General features: G+C 55.5%; 1 protein-coding gene across 2 annotated transcripts in view; it reads right to left on the reverse strand.

Moving 5' to 3' along the window:
- Positions 1-16985, reverse strand: part of IGSF21 (immunoglobin superfamily member 21) — a 305537-nt gene that overhangs the window by 15361 nt on the left and 273191 nt on the right. For both annotated transcript variants that reach the window (XM_024111253.3, XM_005309901.5), the window contains 2 exons: positions 14172-14287; positions 10081-10552 (listed from right to left, as the gene is read on the reverse strand). In XM_024111253.3, coding sequence (XP_023967021.2) covers positions 10081-10552; positions 14172-14287 — 588 coding nt within the window. The remainder of the gene's footprint in view (positions 1-10080; positions 10553-14171; positions 14288-16985) is intronic.

A 16985-nucleotide genomic window follows, 5' to 3' on the forward strand; every position in this document is an offset into this window, starting at 1 on the left:
AAATAACCTTGCGACCCCCCTGCAACTCCCTTTTGGGTCAGGACCCCCAATTTGAGAAACGCTGGTCTCCCCCTGTGAAATCTCTGTAGTATAAGGTAAAAGCCCACAAAAGACCAGATTTCACGGAGGGAGACCAGATTTCACACCCCGTGACGTGTGTTTCACGGCCGTGAATTTGGCAGACCCCTACACATAACCCTGGCTAGAGGGTACAGCCGAGCTGGTTTGTGATGGCAGCTTTCAGAACCCAGGACCATGGAGCCTGGGAAACAAAATGGTTGGAGGGGATTGGTCTGTTTCCAGATGAGGCGTGAAAAAACTGCTCAGTGCCTCCCTCCTCCTTTCCCCCAGTCCCATCAGATAAGAACAAGGGGCCAGCCATGACAGCGATGGCTGGCAGATAAAAGCAAAGGTTTCTTCACACCGATGGAATGCTCAATAGAGTCAGATACGGTGGCTGGGTATAAAAAAGAAGCTGGCTAATTTTTATGAGCATTAATAAACACTGGTGCAGTCGTTATGCATGTTAAGAAAGAGCTAATCAGATTTTATGCTTCAGGGCGTGAGCAGATCACGTGTGGGGCTGAGGAAGGACACGGAGGCCTAGACACCCCTGATCTCCTGAACTGCACAGCCGGCCGGGTGTAGGGAGAGTAGGTGCACCCCCATGGAGAGAGAGACTAGATGACCAGATAGTTCTTTACCAATCCACCTGTTTCTGAGCGCTGTTGGCTGGATTAGATCCTTTTGCTGCTACTGCACAAGCCCCTTCCCCTTGACTGGAAGCAGATTCCTCCTTGGCTGTTAACAGTCGAAAGCCTGACACACCAGTGCGTGGCTCAGATGCCAGCCAGCAGAGGGCGCTGGTGCACACACACCAGCCAGCGGGTGACATGCCCGTTACTACGGTGGAATACAGGTGGGTCAGGCGGTGGCAGGATGGGTGATCCCCCCTTGCAGGGCCTGCATGTTGGCCGTGCAGCCAAACGCAAGAGGAGCTGGCATTTCTCTGGGGTGCCAGGGGCAGCTGCTGCCCCTGGGCAGAGATCAGCAGGGACACGCGAGCCAGAAACCACGATTCATTGAGATATCGTCAGCGCTTCTTGAAACCTGCTCCCCTATTAATAAGCATGAGAGCGAGTCACTCATTAGCCAGCTCTGGCCTTCAGAGACGGCGGGCGTTGGTGAGCTAATGAGGCAGAGACTCCCACCCCGGCCACAGCCTGACGGGTGGTTAATCGCCTGTGACGGCCTGACATGATGTCTTCCGGTAACAGGGAAAGGCAGCGGTGGGATATTTTCCTCCTCATCCATCTTCCCAGAATCCACCTGTGTCCCTTGATTCCCCACTGCTTAGAAACACCCCTCTGGCTCTATCCTCCACATACCCCCAGGGTTCCTTAAGGCCCAGCAGCAGGAGGGCTCCCTGCCAGGTACACGTGCAGCGGCAGGAAAGAACGCACGGCAGCCATCTGGCCACGCTCCCCACGGTGAGGGCCCTGGCGTGCTCCGTGCCGCAGCCACCCCGGTGCTTGGCACAACTGTCTCATCTCTTTAGCTCACCACCTGTCTCCTGAGCTTGCTTGGCTTGGCACGGGCTCCTGCCATTTGGGTTCTGGGCTCCTCCCGGGCCTGGGGGAGCGCTTAGGCCTGGAGCAAGGCAAAATTTGTCTGCTGAAATGTTTTTCGGGGTAAAATGAAGAATCGGCAACACCAAACTGGTTCTCGAATTTGGGTTGGTTTTGACAAATTGCTCGTACTGGAAAAAACACCCTCAAATGGTTGTGATTTTTTGGGGTTCGAAATGATGCTTTGTTTTGAAGCGTCTTCCAATTTTAATTAATGATTTAAAGAAAAGCATTAAAAACCACTCAACACTGGAACAAAAATATTTTTTTTTCTTTTCCATATTCTAAAAATGTTTAAAAAAAATAAATCTTTTTTTCAGTTCCACCCAAATGGATTTTGTTTTTTCAGATTTTTCGGCATTATCAGCAAACTAAAAACTCTGTTATTGGCCCAGCTGTGCTCAGGAAGGGGAGGCTGCTAAGTGCTCCTACCCCTGCTGAAGAGAGGAGGTTGCCTGGCTGGGGGACCTGCCAGCAGTTCAAAGACAGGATGCCACCAGCAACCCGGCTACGAAGGATCAATGTCAGCTCCCCTGGGCAAAGCCCGTCTGCCTGAGGATCAAGGCTGGCCTAGCGTGGTGAGGGCACATGCTGTATGCCTGGGAAAGGGCTCCAGGGGAATTTCCAGATGGAAGTTCTCACGTCGGTTCCAACTGGCAGCTTGAATTAGGAAGAGAGCAATGGAGCTACTGGGGCGATGGGAACTCCAACTAGAGGAGTCTAATGGAGTCTCTTGGGATTTCCAGCACGTCGACTGTCCAGGAAACACCCAGTGAGGGGAAATAGCCAACTGCTGCCTCCATGCATGGAGACGTCGGTCACCCGCAAGATGCAACAGTGTGGGAAAAATCTATCCTTCAAACTCTCCGCATGATCTATCAGCACTGGGGGGCCACACGGGCAGCAGCCGCCAAGCTCCCAGTACTGCACCGTTAGGCTAGTTACTTTGGAGCGGACAGTTGTAAAATCAAGCTGGATCTTTGATCTGTTGCCAGCACAAGGTCAGATAGTGCCAGTCCCGATACAGGCTCCAGCCACAGCCAATCCAACGCGCTCACCCCCTGCTCTCCACTCTGACGCGGCAGAGAAAGACACAACTTCCATAGAGCAGACCAGGTGCTTAGCTGATGTATATGAGCGTGGCCCCAGTGTTCTTATAATGCTGTAGGCAACAGCACCGGAAGAGCCATCGTCATAGGCTGCCTTTCTCCTGTGGGCTGTTTATAGGAGAGGGACAGACACAAAGCAAAGAACAGGTTTGTCACTTGCGCCAGCAGATCAGCCAAGATGCCCAAATGCTACCACTTGGAGGTGTAGGTTTGATTCTCAGACCCTGCCTTTTGGCTCAGAGGAGGCCAGGGGCCAAGACCCTGTACTGTGGCAGCTGTAAGTGTTGCTGGATGGTTTATGGGTGGCCTACCCAAAGACGGGTCTGAGCTGCAAAACTCAGCTCTGGAGCCAAGCGTCCCCGATGTTCAGAGCCCGGAGGTTCTGGTTCTAGTTTAGCTGCAGGGGACCACTGGGCTCATTACTGGAGACTGAGTGACAGCAGCCGGGCTGGGATCTCTGTGTGGGGGAGGATGGGATGGGAGGAGCGGAGAGCACCAGCAGATGCTTTTGCATGGCCCAAGCTCTCACTCATGAACACAACTCCCCCTTGGCAGGGTCCGGATCTGTAGAAGGAGCACAGCGCAGCTGCCCTAACCAATCCCATTGTGCACTGACCAGCGGGGAGGTGGGCGAGACATGGGATGGGATCTGCTTCCAAGCTTTCATTTTGCTGAGATTCATTCTCCGCAGATGCAAACAACCTCGGCAGCAGCAGCTGTCTGCCTGGTCTCTCTCGCTCATCACGATGCCACTTCCTGATCTGAAGCCAGCCGCCATCAACAGGATGATCAAGCCCATTGGCTCCTCTTGCTGTTTGAGGGGGATGTTTCTCTGCCAGACCTCTTCAAGCTGCTAGCCGGGCGGTTTCAGATAGGAGGAGAACTCCACCGTTTCCTTCCACTACATGGGCTCTGGGCCCTTCGATGACAATCGGTCTCAGGGGTTGGGAGGAGAAGAGCAACAGAATCTGGCTCTACAGTAACTTCCTGACACAAGTTCTGGATTTCAGGCTGGTGAGGAACTCTAAAGCTTTGGTGTCTGGGACCAGATTTGGGTCAGTCCATCCTACATGGATTCCAGTGGCTACACCTGTCTCTCCCTTTGTTAATGGTTCATCGGGATAGGTCCCAGCAGAGTGGTGGAACAGGCTTTATAATGGAGAACATGGATACCTTCGGCAAGCCCTCTCTCTTTCCTGCTGCTTCTAATCTTGCTCTGCATTAACTCATGCTGACTTTACCCACCTGTTGCAATGCAAATCTGGCCATGTTACCCCTGCCCTTGGGCTGAGGGCAACTGCCTTTATGTGTATGTAGGGGAGAAGAGGCACCTACAGGACCTAGGTACTCAGAGCAGAACAAATCTTGGAGGAGAAAGGCAGACACACAGCACTTCTCAGGGAACTAGTGATGAGTTAAGAGTCCCAAGGTTTGGGGAGATCCAGAGTTGGGAAGTGCCTGATCCGAAGCCCACTGAAGTTAACAGAAAGCACTGACTTCAGGGAGTTTGGGATCAGGCCTCAGAAAAGTTGGATCCCTCCAGGGCCACTCACTGGTTTGAATCTAATCCAGGATTTGGCAGGGACAGAAAGCTGTTACCATCTGATAACTCAATGATGACCTATGAGCAATGAGTTTGGTGCCCTCTGTTCAGTGCTTAGGGAACCCACAGATCCTGCTCCCCAACAATCCCAGTTTAAGAATTTCACGCCAGCACCAACATTATTGGGACTAACGTACATGCGTGGCCAGTGCTGGGAGAACAGGAGAAAGGTGCACTGGCAAAGCAGCATAGAGGAAGTTTGCCCATTCAACCACAGCTGTTTGCTTTTGAGAGCACCACGGAAATTCACTCCCTTCAACAGTTAGACGGGAAGAAATTAGGACTTCAAATCAGGACTCTCCTTTACACGCCACCATTACAAATACAGTCTCGCCCCATACACCTCCAGTCAGGCAGAGGTTGCACATAGTGCCTCCAATCATAGCTACCCTGGGGAACATCTCCCCTGTTAATTATTCACCCCCTTGTTCATTATTCAGGGGAACGATGAAAGCCTCTCCTTGTCCATCGCTGGTTCTCGGCACCCTGGGATGACAGAACACGTTGGAAAGTCAGCCAGGCAGGTGTCGGCTTGAGCTTTCCCTGCTTTGACGGAGCAGCTCGCCGGGCCTGGTGGAAATTCTTACGGGGTGTTGGGTGGTATTGCCCGTCCTGCCGCGCTGGCAGAGATCCAATGAGCCAGCATTTAGCACCTCTGAGGTTACGCTTATTGAAGTGAAGGGAGCTCCAGTTGGCAGTCCCACTTCCTCGTCTTCACCTGTTTGGCAACATTTGCTTTGCGAGGCCTGCAAACGGTACGGGGGGTTTATGGAATGGCTGCCATCTCAGTCATCGGCAGGGACTGAAAAATATCTGATTTTTTCCCAGCAAAGAAATCAAAATCCAATTTTGGTGAGGGGGGCGAGGGGGGGGGGGAGAGGGGGAACGTTTTTGATTTTCTAAAACTGAGCATTTTGAACCGAAAGCGAAATATTTTTACCGAAAATATGTTTGGTTTTCAAGTTTTCAAAAACCAGCTGGTTTTTTTGTTGCTGCGGTTCATTGGTTTGGTTTTTTTGTTGAAAAATCTGAAAATGTTCAGGATAAAATGCCGTAAAAGTTCCCGGGAAAAAGTTGGCCCTTTTTGGCCAGTTCTACTGAGGCGAATTCTCACAGGAATCTGGTAACTCGGACGCCCGGCTGGAAATTTACAACAGCACCGAAAGCTCAGACGAACCATCCGCTTCTCTCAGCACCCCTGAGTCACCTGAACATGGGGTCTGCTCTGGCCTACAAACCACGTGGCTGGTTATCTCCCAGAATTCTTACACATGCACCACCCCCGGATGAACCAGTCCCGTCAGGCCTTGTCCTCAGCACCCCTTCTACAGATCCGGGGTCTGCTGTGGATTTGGGAGTCTCATTACCCGACAGGGGGCTGCAACACTACAATCTAAAGGGACATGAGACTTTCGGTGAGGGTTGCGTAGTGTCAAATACCTTCAGCGTGCAGGGAGACCAATGGGCAGGTTAAGTCCTGACTCCCCTCTAAGCTACTTCATTTAACAATCATACAGTGACCTTTTTAGTGTGCAGTGTGTCTGCTGAATGGGATTTTCTATATTTTTTTGCGCCAGCGAGAGGAAAGAGATAATTAATCTTGGGTGCTGGAACCTGAAAAATTAATGAGAGTGGCTTTAATCCGATCTGGGCTGAAAAATAATAGGCTGAGAGGAGCAGCTTTTGCCGTCTGATATACTTGGAGGAAACAGCAAGGATGCAAGATGCTTCCCCTCTTCTTCCTTTTGAAGTGCTGGGGTTGTTTTGAAGGGGCTCTCATTGAAGAGCGAGTTGCTTTACAAGCAGGGGGCGGGGGAAGGAGCCACTTCCATACAGTCAGCGCGATTTGGAGCCCATCAAGCTTCGTTAGGTCCAGCGTTAGTTGCTAAAGACGACCGAGAGCAGAAGATTCCCCGCCTCCCTCCCATAGTTTCCTTGTTATACTGAGTTTTCTGCGATGGAGACAGGAATGTGTGATGCTAACGGTCAGGAATGAGGGGTACGGTCAGCCTGGGGTGGGAAGGGGGGAAGGGACGGCTCAGCCGATTGGTCGTGTGCTAGGAAGCCGTTTGATTCTGCAGCGGCTGATTTGAATCCAGCCCAGATAGTGCTGAAGGAACATTGTTACCCTCTGATGGCTGTGATGGGTCCAATGAGTTTCGGGGGGGGGGAAGAGGAGGGGGAGAGGGGCTCTCTTTCTGGTTCCTGATCGGTAGAGGGCCACATCACAAAAACCCAAACATTCCTCTCTAGCTGGCCGGCAGGAACGGATCTTCCCGTTGGCTCCCTCAGCAGACGTGGTCTCAGGACGGCCTTCTGCCCCAGCGTGGGGTGCACTTGCAGGGTTAGCACAGACGGGGGTTGTTGCTGGCCATGCTGTGCCCGCTCTAGGGACAGAGCGGGGACTCCAGGGCTGACACAGCCACCATGGAGGAGGGTGAAGTCCATGCCGGGGAGGATGCCTTGAGCGGAAAGGCTAGAAGACCCACTGGAGGATGTGGCTACACGGATGAGTCTGGGCAGCACGTTCAGTGCCAATCCCCCTCTTCCTTGGCACGTTCGGCCGGGAGCCCTTCCCAGCCTCCCAGGGCTTGCTTGTTTAACCCTGGAGTGCAGCTCTTTCAATGCTCGCTGGGCGCGAGGGGTGGAGTTGCTTCGGCTCCTCTTGGATAAGGGCTTGTTTGTTACCTGTGACGAAGTGGGAATGTTCTTAATGTGGTCTTTGAATGCTGAGTGGGGAGTATTGACCTGGGAAGGTTGCAGGGGAGTTTTGCTGGGACGGTCTGCACTAGGGATGGGAGACTTTCCTTGAGGGAGGCTACCTGAGCATGTAACATGAGAACCCAGGAGGCGGGTTGGAGGCCAGGTGACCCCTCTGCCCGGGAAACTGGGCAAAGGCTGGGGGAGGAGCCGGGGGGAGGCTGAGTGAGACGGCTGGAGGGAGTTTCAGTTTGGAGCTGGCTGGGAAAATGGAGGGGAGCCCAGATGGGGCTCTGGCCTCCCAATGGGGCTCTGGCCTCCCTGCCCTCCCAAGATGGACCTAACTGAGGGGGTCCTGTGGTCTGTACCTGCAAGACCTGTCTTGGACTGTGTTCCTGTCGTCTAAATAAACCTTCTGTTTTACTCGCTGGCTGAGAGACACGGTGAATCACAGGAAGCTGGGGGTGCAGGGCCTTGTCTCCCCCCTCCCCGCCGCGACACTTCTTGACAGTACCCAGAGCCCGGGGCAGAGGAGTGTCCATGAACAGAAATAAACAAGTGACTAATGGACTCAGCATCGTTTAAAAGGTCAATGGATTCTTGCCCATGGAGCAAAGAGCCTTGAACCGCCCCCAGACAGAGGTGCTCTGGGAAACGGGTCAGCAAACTGGCTCCATCCGTCACAGCAAAGGCAGAGCTAGATGGGAGGATCCCTTGCCAAAAACGCTCCCTGCCATGAGGTGCTTGCCCCATAGAAGCCAAGATCTGGGCGTGGCCAGCTCAGTGGGTCTCTGTGGTGGGGATAGAACATGAGGAGCGAGGCAGAGGAGAGTCGAAACCTCCCAGGGCCACTCCACAAAGGCACCGTAAGCTTTGGCCCGGCTGGAAGAGCAGGTGGTGCTGTGGGCCCAGACTGAGGATCGCCAGCAGGGCAGCATTTCTCTGGGGACAAGGACAGGGTGCCCCAGCCCACCTTATTTTTTGTCTAAAGGAGCCAGCGTGGCGGTCCAGGGCTGTGGGTGTAACAGTGAGGTCTGCTTCTTCCGACTGCATGCCACAGCGAAAGGCTCTCTGGGCAGTGCCAACCCTCCCCCTCCCCTGGGAGAGACACTCAGACCTATGGGTCAATGAGGGCATGGAAAGATGCCGGCTCCAGGTGCAGTGCTGGCAACGGAGGACACTGAGGCAAAGCCAGCCCTTGCAGATGTGGTGGTTGCCCCATTTCTGGTGCTGCCATGGGACTGGGCACAGGGGCCAGCGCTGTTCAGCACCAGGGTTGCGTTGCTGGGGGAGATGGCTGAAATCCCCCCCCAGCGTAGCTAGCGGGGTGCAGGGGAAGCAGCCGCTTCCCCTCACCCCTTTTCCCAAAAGCGGCGCCTTTCCAAAGGTGGCCACCGGCCGGAGGAGCAAGGGGGGGCGCAGCATGCGGCCCGGCCCCGCAGCCGCGGCTGGAAGAGCGGGGGGGGGGGGGGGGGGGGGAGGGCGCAGCATGGTGCAGCCAACTGGGGGGGCGTGGCCGGAGGAGGAGCCAACTGGGGGGCGCCTTTTTTAGGTTTGCTCCCTCTCCTCTTAAAAGCTGGCTACGCCACTGAGGCAGAGTTCAAAAGGCCCCGCCTTGGCCCCTCTGCCCAGTGCGGGAGAGCGCCCAATGGGCGTAGTAGAACAATCTCCTAGGAACTGGTGTGTGGCCAAGGCACTGAGAGAGAGAGGTGAATGAGGTGCAGGGCAGGAGGGGAATTGAGCGATTTCAGGTCCCTGGGTTAGCAGAGGGTTAACCAAGGGGCTGAACGAAGCGGGGGCTCAGAGCAAACAGGCAGCCAGAAGAAAGGGAGAGTAAGGGAGACTGACTCATGGAGCAGCCCACACAGGTGTATATCCACTCATCACACAGCCATGGTTAAATGCAACCCCCTCTGGGGAGCGTGACAGTACAGCTACACCACACGATGCTGTAGGAGAAACGAGGAACACGGGCAGCACAGCCGGGGTAACGCCCGCTGTGGCAAAAAGCGCCAGAGCATCTTTCACGATTGCAAGTGGTCAGAAGCTTGGTTTTACGTCTCATGCAGGACACGGCCCCTCCAGCAGGACAGCCTCTCCCAGCATGCCCACTGCTGAGCCATTAGCCCCGTCCTGGCTCAGAGGGAGGAGCATCCTCTGATGTATATCTGGCATTACTTCCCCGTGAACCCCAGGTATGTGCCTTGGGGGTCACCCTTCCAAGAGCTAAGCCCAGCTTGGCTCAGCTCCTGAGAGCGAAGAGAATCACAGCCCGAGGTGCCGTTCATCATCATCGTAAGTAGCTCTTAGCTAGCGCTTTCCATCCGGGGATCCCAAAGTGCTTTACAAAGGAGGTCAGGATCATTATCCCCATTTGACAGATGGGGAAACTGAGGCAGGTAAGTGTCTTGCTCAAGGTCACCTGGGAATAGAACCTAGTCCAATGGTTTCTCCACTAGGCCGTGCTCTGTTGCAGCGGGCACGTGGGGGGGGAGGGGGAGCCGCTTGCCCCAGCTGATCACAGAACCCAAGAACCCCCCATAGAACCTTGCCTGACAGAACCCAGGACCCCAACCCCTTAAGCTTGAATGTCCAGGCTCCAGCTAGAGCCCTGATGACCACAGTGCTCTTTTTTCAAGCCCCACTAGCATGAATCTTCTACCCGGGCTGGGAGACACACCCCCAGGGTCCCGACTGCCACCCCCTCCCATAACCAGCAGACACAGAGACCCAAAGAAGCCCCTCAGCCCACGGTCGGCAGGCCTCCTCCCAGGCCCAGGCAGGAGTGGAAGGACTTGGAAAGCAAAGCAAAGGGTAGGAAAGAGAGTGGGAGGGGAGGAGAGAGATGAGTAAGAGGGAGAAAACATGAGGTGTGGTAGGAAAGAAAGGGTGGGGGGAGCTGGAAGAGGTGGGATGGGAGGAGGAGAGAGAGGGGATCAAAGAGAGAAGGCGCGTGGGGCCGGAGGGATCTTTAACACCATAAACCAGACACATGACGCTGTGCCCCTTTAAACCACCCCTCTCCCCGCGCGCGCCTTACCTAGCGTGACCTCGGCCTGCATGGGCATGGAGAGGGCAGGGTGCTTGACCTCACAGCTGAAGAGCGCCTCATTGTCTATCTGCGGGTTAAGTGTCCACATGAGCATGGCCCGCACCTCCACGGTGCCGTCGCTGAGCGGGATGTGCGTGTGGTGGAAGTAGTAGACTGGCTCCATGTCGTGGACCCACCTCGGGAACTCCCGGCTCACCACAGTCTCTGGGATGATCTCGGTGGCCGGGCTGAACAGAAGTCCCGGGTCAGGGGTGAGGCTCTTGAGGGGGTCCTCCGTGTAGGGCCGCCCACCCCGGTCCTCCACGTCCAGCAGGGAGAGGGACTTCTGCATCTTGGTGTCGTCCAGGTCGCGGTTCAGCAGGTTCCGAGCGGCTCGGCTGTCCTGTAACCCGGCGGCGCCGGATGGAGGCTCCAGGAGGGGCACCACCTCTATGAGCTCCCCGTCTCTCTTAAAATACACCTGGGGAGGGAAAAAGGGAGGGCCTGGGTTACCGCTGGCCACCCAAAGGATCCCCCAGCTGTTGGCATCGGCTGGGGCTGCCCGTTGGACAGAAGCTTGTCCGCTAGGGATCACAGCAAACACAACCCGTCCCATCCAGGCCACTGACCGGCTGTTAGACATTAGCAATGTCCAGCTGCGACCTGCCCTGGCTGGATTTCAACCAGCAGCCTGGGTATGAAGGACTCTGGGTTGCACTGAGAGGTGAGATGAGATGGACTCTCCCACCTTCAGACTCCCTGAGACCCCAGACACCCGACCTACTGATGCAGACGGGGACCTAAGTTGGTATCACACCAAGGAGCCAGGAGACCGAGCAAGTCAATATGGTGGTGGGGGGCTACATTAGCTTCTACTTCGCACCCCCTCTTGGTCTGTTTTGGTGCTTCTCCATGGGGCTAGAAAACCAGCCTTCCCCTCTGGTAGAGCTGAGCCGAGACGACAACCTGGGGCCCGCTAATTTTCTAGGCCTGCACCTGGCTGCTGAGCTAAAGAAACAGCCCTGCCAGTAATAGCCACAAGAGACGCTGCGCTATATTACCCGCAATGCCATCCAGGAGCGGCAAGGCCAGACAGGCTGAGGTGGCCAATGCCAGCAGAGGACGGTTGGGCAGCATGACGGACGAATGGCCAGAGAGTCACTGGGGGGGGATACAAGTTGGCTTCCCGAGGCTGCCTGCATGAGACATTATTCATCCAGCACTGTCCTCTGCCCACCGCTTCTCTGACCCCAGCCTCCTCACTGATCCTGGGACACAGAATGTGTGGGCAAGGCAGAGGGGAGGGTGTACGTGAGAGAGAGAGAGGTGCGTGCCGTTGTCGGTGCAAAGACGAGCAGGAGTGTCCGAGTGCGGTGAGTGTGTGCGAGACACGGGTGTGTGTCTGTCTGCATCGCAGCGTAAGAATGAGCGTGAGAGCAAGAGGACGTCGGACTGCTCGTGAGCAGGCGAGTGTGAGGAGAAAGAACAGAGGGGAGGAGAGAGAGTTGGAGAGGGTGTGAAGTGTAGGCCCAAGAAGGTGTGTGTGTGTGAATGTGTAGGGGGGGTGCATGTTTATCTGAGAAGGTGAGTGTGTGCAGGGGTCTGGGTGTGTCTGAGGTGAGTCTGTGAGGAACGGGTGTGTGAGCAGGGTGCGTGTGTATGTCGGAGTGTTCACGAGGGCAGCAGCTGTGGGCGCGTGCGTTGAGATCTCAGGGTGAGTGTCCCTCGCAGACACAACAACGCCTGAGTAGGGATTTCGAAAGCCTCTCTACAGCAGAACTGTATTCCATTTCAAAGCACTCCTTCAAAGTCTCTGAAGTCTCAGCGTAACGTAAAGGCTGCAGGACGCTTTGGAGAGAAGCGTTTGAAAAATGACACAATATTTTTATTTAAATGCCTCGAACATCGGAATGCAGAGGCTGGAATAACTCCTGATCCTTTGAGAGAGCAGAGAACCCCCTGGTCTCCTCCGTGTGTTTATTTAAAGGAAAATCATTCACAAAATAAGTTCAGAACCTGCCTTCAAGGAAGCTTAGACAATAAAACCTGCCGAAGACATCACCCGATGCAATGGAACGTGGCCTTTGCTGTGAGCCGGTATGTTCATGTGAGTGCAGAGCAAACCGGAGCACCCGGCAGCATTTCCCTGGGGAAACGGGGGGCCCGGAGGCTGGGAAGAGGCAAAGAACCGTTCACTTGTAGGTGCCAGACAGAATCTAGCCTGAGTTGGCAATGAGCATGTAGCACATGTGAGATGAGTTTGGTGGATCTCAGCCTCATTCCCGTGGGCAGGTTTGAACATCAGTAAAATCTCTCTCATGATTTGAGCGACTGGGGCGCACACCCAGGGACTATTCACCTTTACAGGTGGGCCCAGGTTTGGGAGAAACATCCTCTGCTGCTGTCTAGGCTGCACCCGCTCTGGGCCACCCAGCGGGCTCCTGTCTCCAGAGCTGTCCATCTGTCATCTTCCCCCAGAGCTCAACTCAGCTGAAAACAATCCATGCTTTGCCTGGAGGAACTCCGAGTGCCTCCCAGAACCCTCCTCCACCTCCTCACAGCTACCCCCACCATCCTCACTGGTGCCCACCACCATCCCACCTGTGTCTGCTACCCCACACATAGCCTCTGCCATCCCACTCCCTCCACCACTGCCCCCACTCCACCAGTACCCACCACTGTCCCCACTGTGTCCATACCTACCTCCCCACCTGTGCCCATCAGCGCTACTTGTACCCTCTGCCACCCCACTCCCTCCACCACTGCCCCCACTCCACCTATACCTAGCATCATCCATGCTCCATCCATATCTACCGTCCCCAGCACCTGCACTTACACCCACTCCCGGACCCATCCCCATCCCCACCCCCACCGCCGTACCTCCCATCCTTCCTGGGAACTGACAACACGGTGCTGCCTTTCTCCTCCCTCCCCAAGGCAAAGGCAATTCTCCCAAGAGCCTGTGGTGGCGCTACATCCCACCTGAAACCCCCTGCGGGTGATCAGGAGTGGATTCCACCAGTGGAGCGAGCAGGAGTCCACCTGTCAGCTCTGCCGATGAATCTCACACCTGACCTCTCCCGCCCCCCGTTAGTCCAGTCCCAGGCAACTCCCTTCAGACTGCGCTGCGGGATGAGTCTGTAAAATCAGGAACTAGCATTTCCCTCGTGGTTTAAAACTAGATTTGACCCTAGGCCTTCAGGGCACCCTGGCTGGGCTGGACGGCTAGCCCCACTGTTCTTCCTGACGTCCCTGCCAGCGGGACGGGGTCCCAATCCCAACCGGACTCACTGGGGGGCAGATTTCTTTGTTGACTGGAAGAAAACGGAACCTGATTCAGATGGTGGGGCTGGCTGCTGCCTGGCACGCAAAGGGTGAAACCCATTCATGTCCATCTCCTCCACACAAGGCCAGTTTGAGTCAGGGTCTCACCAACCCAGGATGCCCAAGAGGCTGAAAAACACCCTGGTTCCTGGCTGGCACCTGGTTTGTATTTGTACATGGTTACCCTGTCTGACCCCAGTAGATTCCTCTGCAGCATGGGAGCCACAATTCTCTGGAGTGCCCGGCACACGCGTCACTACGGACAATGAGACACTTAGCTTCAGCGTGGAGTGGAGCTGGGACCAGAACTGAAGATGGTAGGTAACGAGGGCACTGAGGGTGGTGGCTGGGGATCCTACAAGGGAGATCAGCCCTGGGAAGGAGGTCGGTGTGGTGGGGTTACTATTTGCACTGGGGAGAAGGGTCCCTGGAGGGCTGGGGAAACATGTCTACTCCAGGGTGTGCTCCAAACAAAGCATCAGGCCCACTGGCCCACCAGCCCGCATGCTCTCAGCTTTGACTGTAGCGATGCAGACACATGGCGCATGGGACTGTCCCTATGGCCTGTAGATAACTCCGCTGCTCCTGATTTCATATCGTGCCTGCTGCAGGCTCTGCAGATGCCACCCCGCCATCCTGGCAGGGCAGGTTGGCGCTGCTCATTGTACCAACCCTGCAGTCATTGCATGAGCATGGCTTGCAGGGCTGGAGAGATGGACAGCTCGGCAGGCAGGCAGCACCAGGTATGGGAGCTCCTGGGCGCTTGCTGTACTCACCGTCGGGGCAGGCTTCCCTCCAGAGGCTATGCAGACCAAGGTGAAGTTCTGCGCTTGGTAGCGGCTGAAGGGGGCGGGCGTGTCCGCAGCAATGACTGAGATGGAGATGGGAGGAGCTGTTGGGAGAAAGACCAGGGTTATCACCAATGACCTGCTATCGTGCCCTGAGTCGACCGACCAGAGATCGTACAAGGGGCCTGTCCTACAAGGCTCGCCAGCTGGGGCTGGGACAGGGCAGTGGGGAAGTGGGTTGGGACAGGGCTACCCCCAGAGGCGCATGTGGAGACTCAATGTGCCCCCCTCCCCAAATACACAAGCATCCCATATACGCACTCCACACGTACCACACTAGTGCACAAACACACACACACACACACGCCTGCTGACACACACTTCCATACACCCGCGCACACATGTGCCCAGACCCACTTCCCCCCACGCAACCCGTAATCACACGTGTATACACATGCATGCATGCACAACAAGGTCAGGCTCCACCTAATGCACCCCACACAAGTCGGTGTACACACACCCACACACCTGTGCACACAACACAGGCACACATATACAGTACTGCATACAAACCCATGGGAACCCTCCATGCACCAATATACATGCATACATCACGCCAGATCACCCATGCCCTTCTCCTCACACCCACACACATGTACAAAACGCACTGCAGAACCTCCCCAGACATGCATGCCTTCTACAACACCGGCCACGGTACATCCATTCCCACCCAGGTGCCCACATACTCCCTTGCCCTCTTGTTCTGCACCCCACCCCCGAAGTGTGTTGCAGAGCAGGTGTTAGCAGCATGTGCAGTTGACGAAGTTCATGGGAGAATGGTAGTTTTCAGTTGTCCGGACTGTGACGCCTCTCAGCCTCGAAGGAGAGCGGCGCATGCATTCTCCCCCGCCATTACCATAGGACGCCGATGTGAGTCACGGCATCATGGCAAATGTCCCTTCAGATCTCTCCCCTGGCTCCTCGGCAGAACAGCCTCGCCTGAGCCCCAGGCTGTCCTAGAAAAGAGACTATGGCATGGCTCCCACCACTGAACTGCCAGCTTCCAGAAGCTGGCCTTCCTCCTGGCACTGACCACCCTGGTGGAAGGTGGACAGGCAGCCTCCCTCTCCTCTACCCACATGGGGCCTTTTCCGAGCACTCCTCCCAGCAGAGATCCTCTGGGCAGCGCCCACGGACTCTCCTTGGAGCAGATCTCCTCAGTGTCAAGTTGGGACGGGAGCAGCGCCCTCGTTAACTCTGCATTCATTATTAATTGCTACCTCCTACCTACTTTTTGGTAGCGTCTTGGCGGCCAACCGAGATCAGGGCCCCCCCCGGTGAGAGGTGCTGTGCACGCAGAGTATGGGGCGGTCCCTGTCTCGGCAAAAGGTGGGAGAAAGTGCAATTGTCCCCAGTGTACAGATGGAGAACTGAGGCCTGGAGAGATTCAGTGACTTGCCCGCCGTCACGCAGTGAGTCTGTAGCACAGCCCACTCCGTTGCCTTAACCGCAAGACCCACCCCCCTGCTCTGAAAAGTTGCTTTAAAGGCAAATACTAAGACGTGTGACAACAATACTAACAAACTCTCGGGCAATCTGACCCCGACTCTCACCACAACTGATGTTTTTTTCTGAAAGCCCCAGCTCCTGGAGTCAGGTGATCATGTGAGAATCTTGGCTTTCATCAAAAAAGTTTCTAGTTCCTGTGGTGGTGGAGAAAAGCTTCAAAATGTGACCCGAGCATGACCTAAAGGCCAAAACCCAGAAGGCAACTAAGAAGACCCCATGGGGCTGGCAATACTGCAAACTAATCATGAGTGATGCTTAGCAGGTCTGCCACACCCTTCAGCCAAAGTTCCCCTAGCCCGTCACAGACATTAACTGTGTAAGTGTCACTGCCAGGTAGGTAGGGATTGTTAACCGCCTGTTACAGGTGGGCACATGGAGCCTGACTGGCCCTGGGTTCACCAACAAATGGCCAGCCAAATGGTGGTTTGCACTATTGTTTGCTGAAGGGATAGGGCCTGATTCTGCTCGGGGCCCAACTCTCCACCCTCCATCCGTCTATCTCCAGAGCGCGGGCTCTTCAGGGCAGAGACAATGGGCCACAGTCTTTGCTGGTGTAAATGGACATTGCACCCCTGAAGATACCCCGAAAACCTGGGCCTTCCTCTGCACACGTACAGGGCCTAGCATATGCTGGATGGGATGTATACATACAAATGTGTTGCCCCATTGAAATTGGGGGCATTACAGGGCTGCCAAGACTATAAACCAGAGAAGGGCCCGATTGAAAACCACAGAGCAGAACTCCCCCAGACTCTGCCCCCGGATGGGCGGCGAGCTTTGCAGCATGGGCCTACCTCCGGAAGGGCTGAACCAGATCCCAACGCGACTGGACTTGGAAAAAGTCTGGCCTCAGATCTGATTCCGGAGCCAAAGCCCGCAGCTTGGGCAGGCGTGTAATGGTGACAGCCCCAGCATGTTTCATGGCTTCTAGCCACACAGAAACTTCACGAGTGAGGTGCTGCCCGGATCCCACACCCATCCCCTTCCTCTGCTACTCACACATTCACTCTCCTGCACCTCCACCGCTCCATTCCCCCCCTCCCCCATCCACACAATCCAGTTAATTTACCTCCACAGCGCCGACAACACCTTCCCTTCCCACTGCGCAAGGCCGGCTCCAGGCACCAGCTTGCCAGGCAGGTGCTTGGGGCGACCACTCCGGAGATGGGCGGCAAGTCCCAGCTATTCGGCGGACGGTCCCTCACTCCCGCTCAGAGCGAAGGACCTCCCGCC

Source organism: Chrysemys picta, chromosome 21, assembly GCF_011386835.1.
Source record: "Chrysemys picta bellii isolate R12L10 chromosome 21, ASM1138683v2, whole genome shotgun sequence".
NCBI classification, from domain to species: domain Eukaryota; kingdom Metazoa; phylum Chordata; order Testudines; family Emydidae; genus Chrysemys; species Chrysemys picta.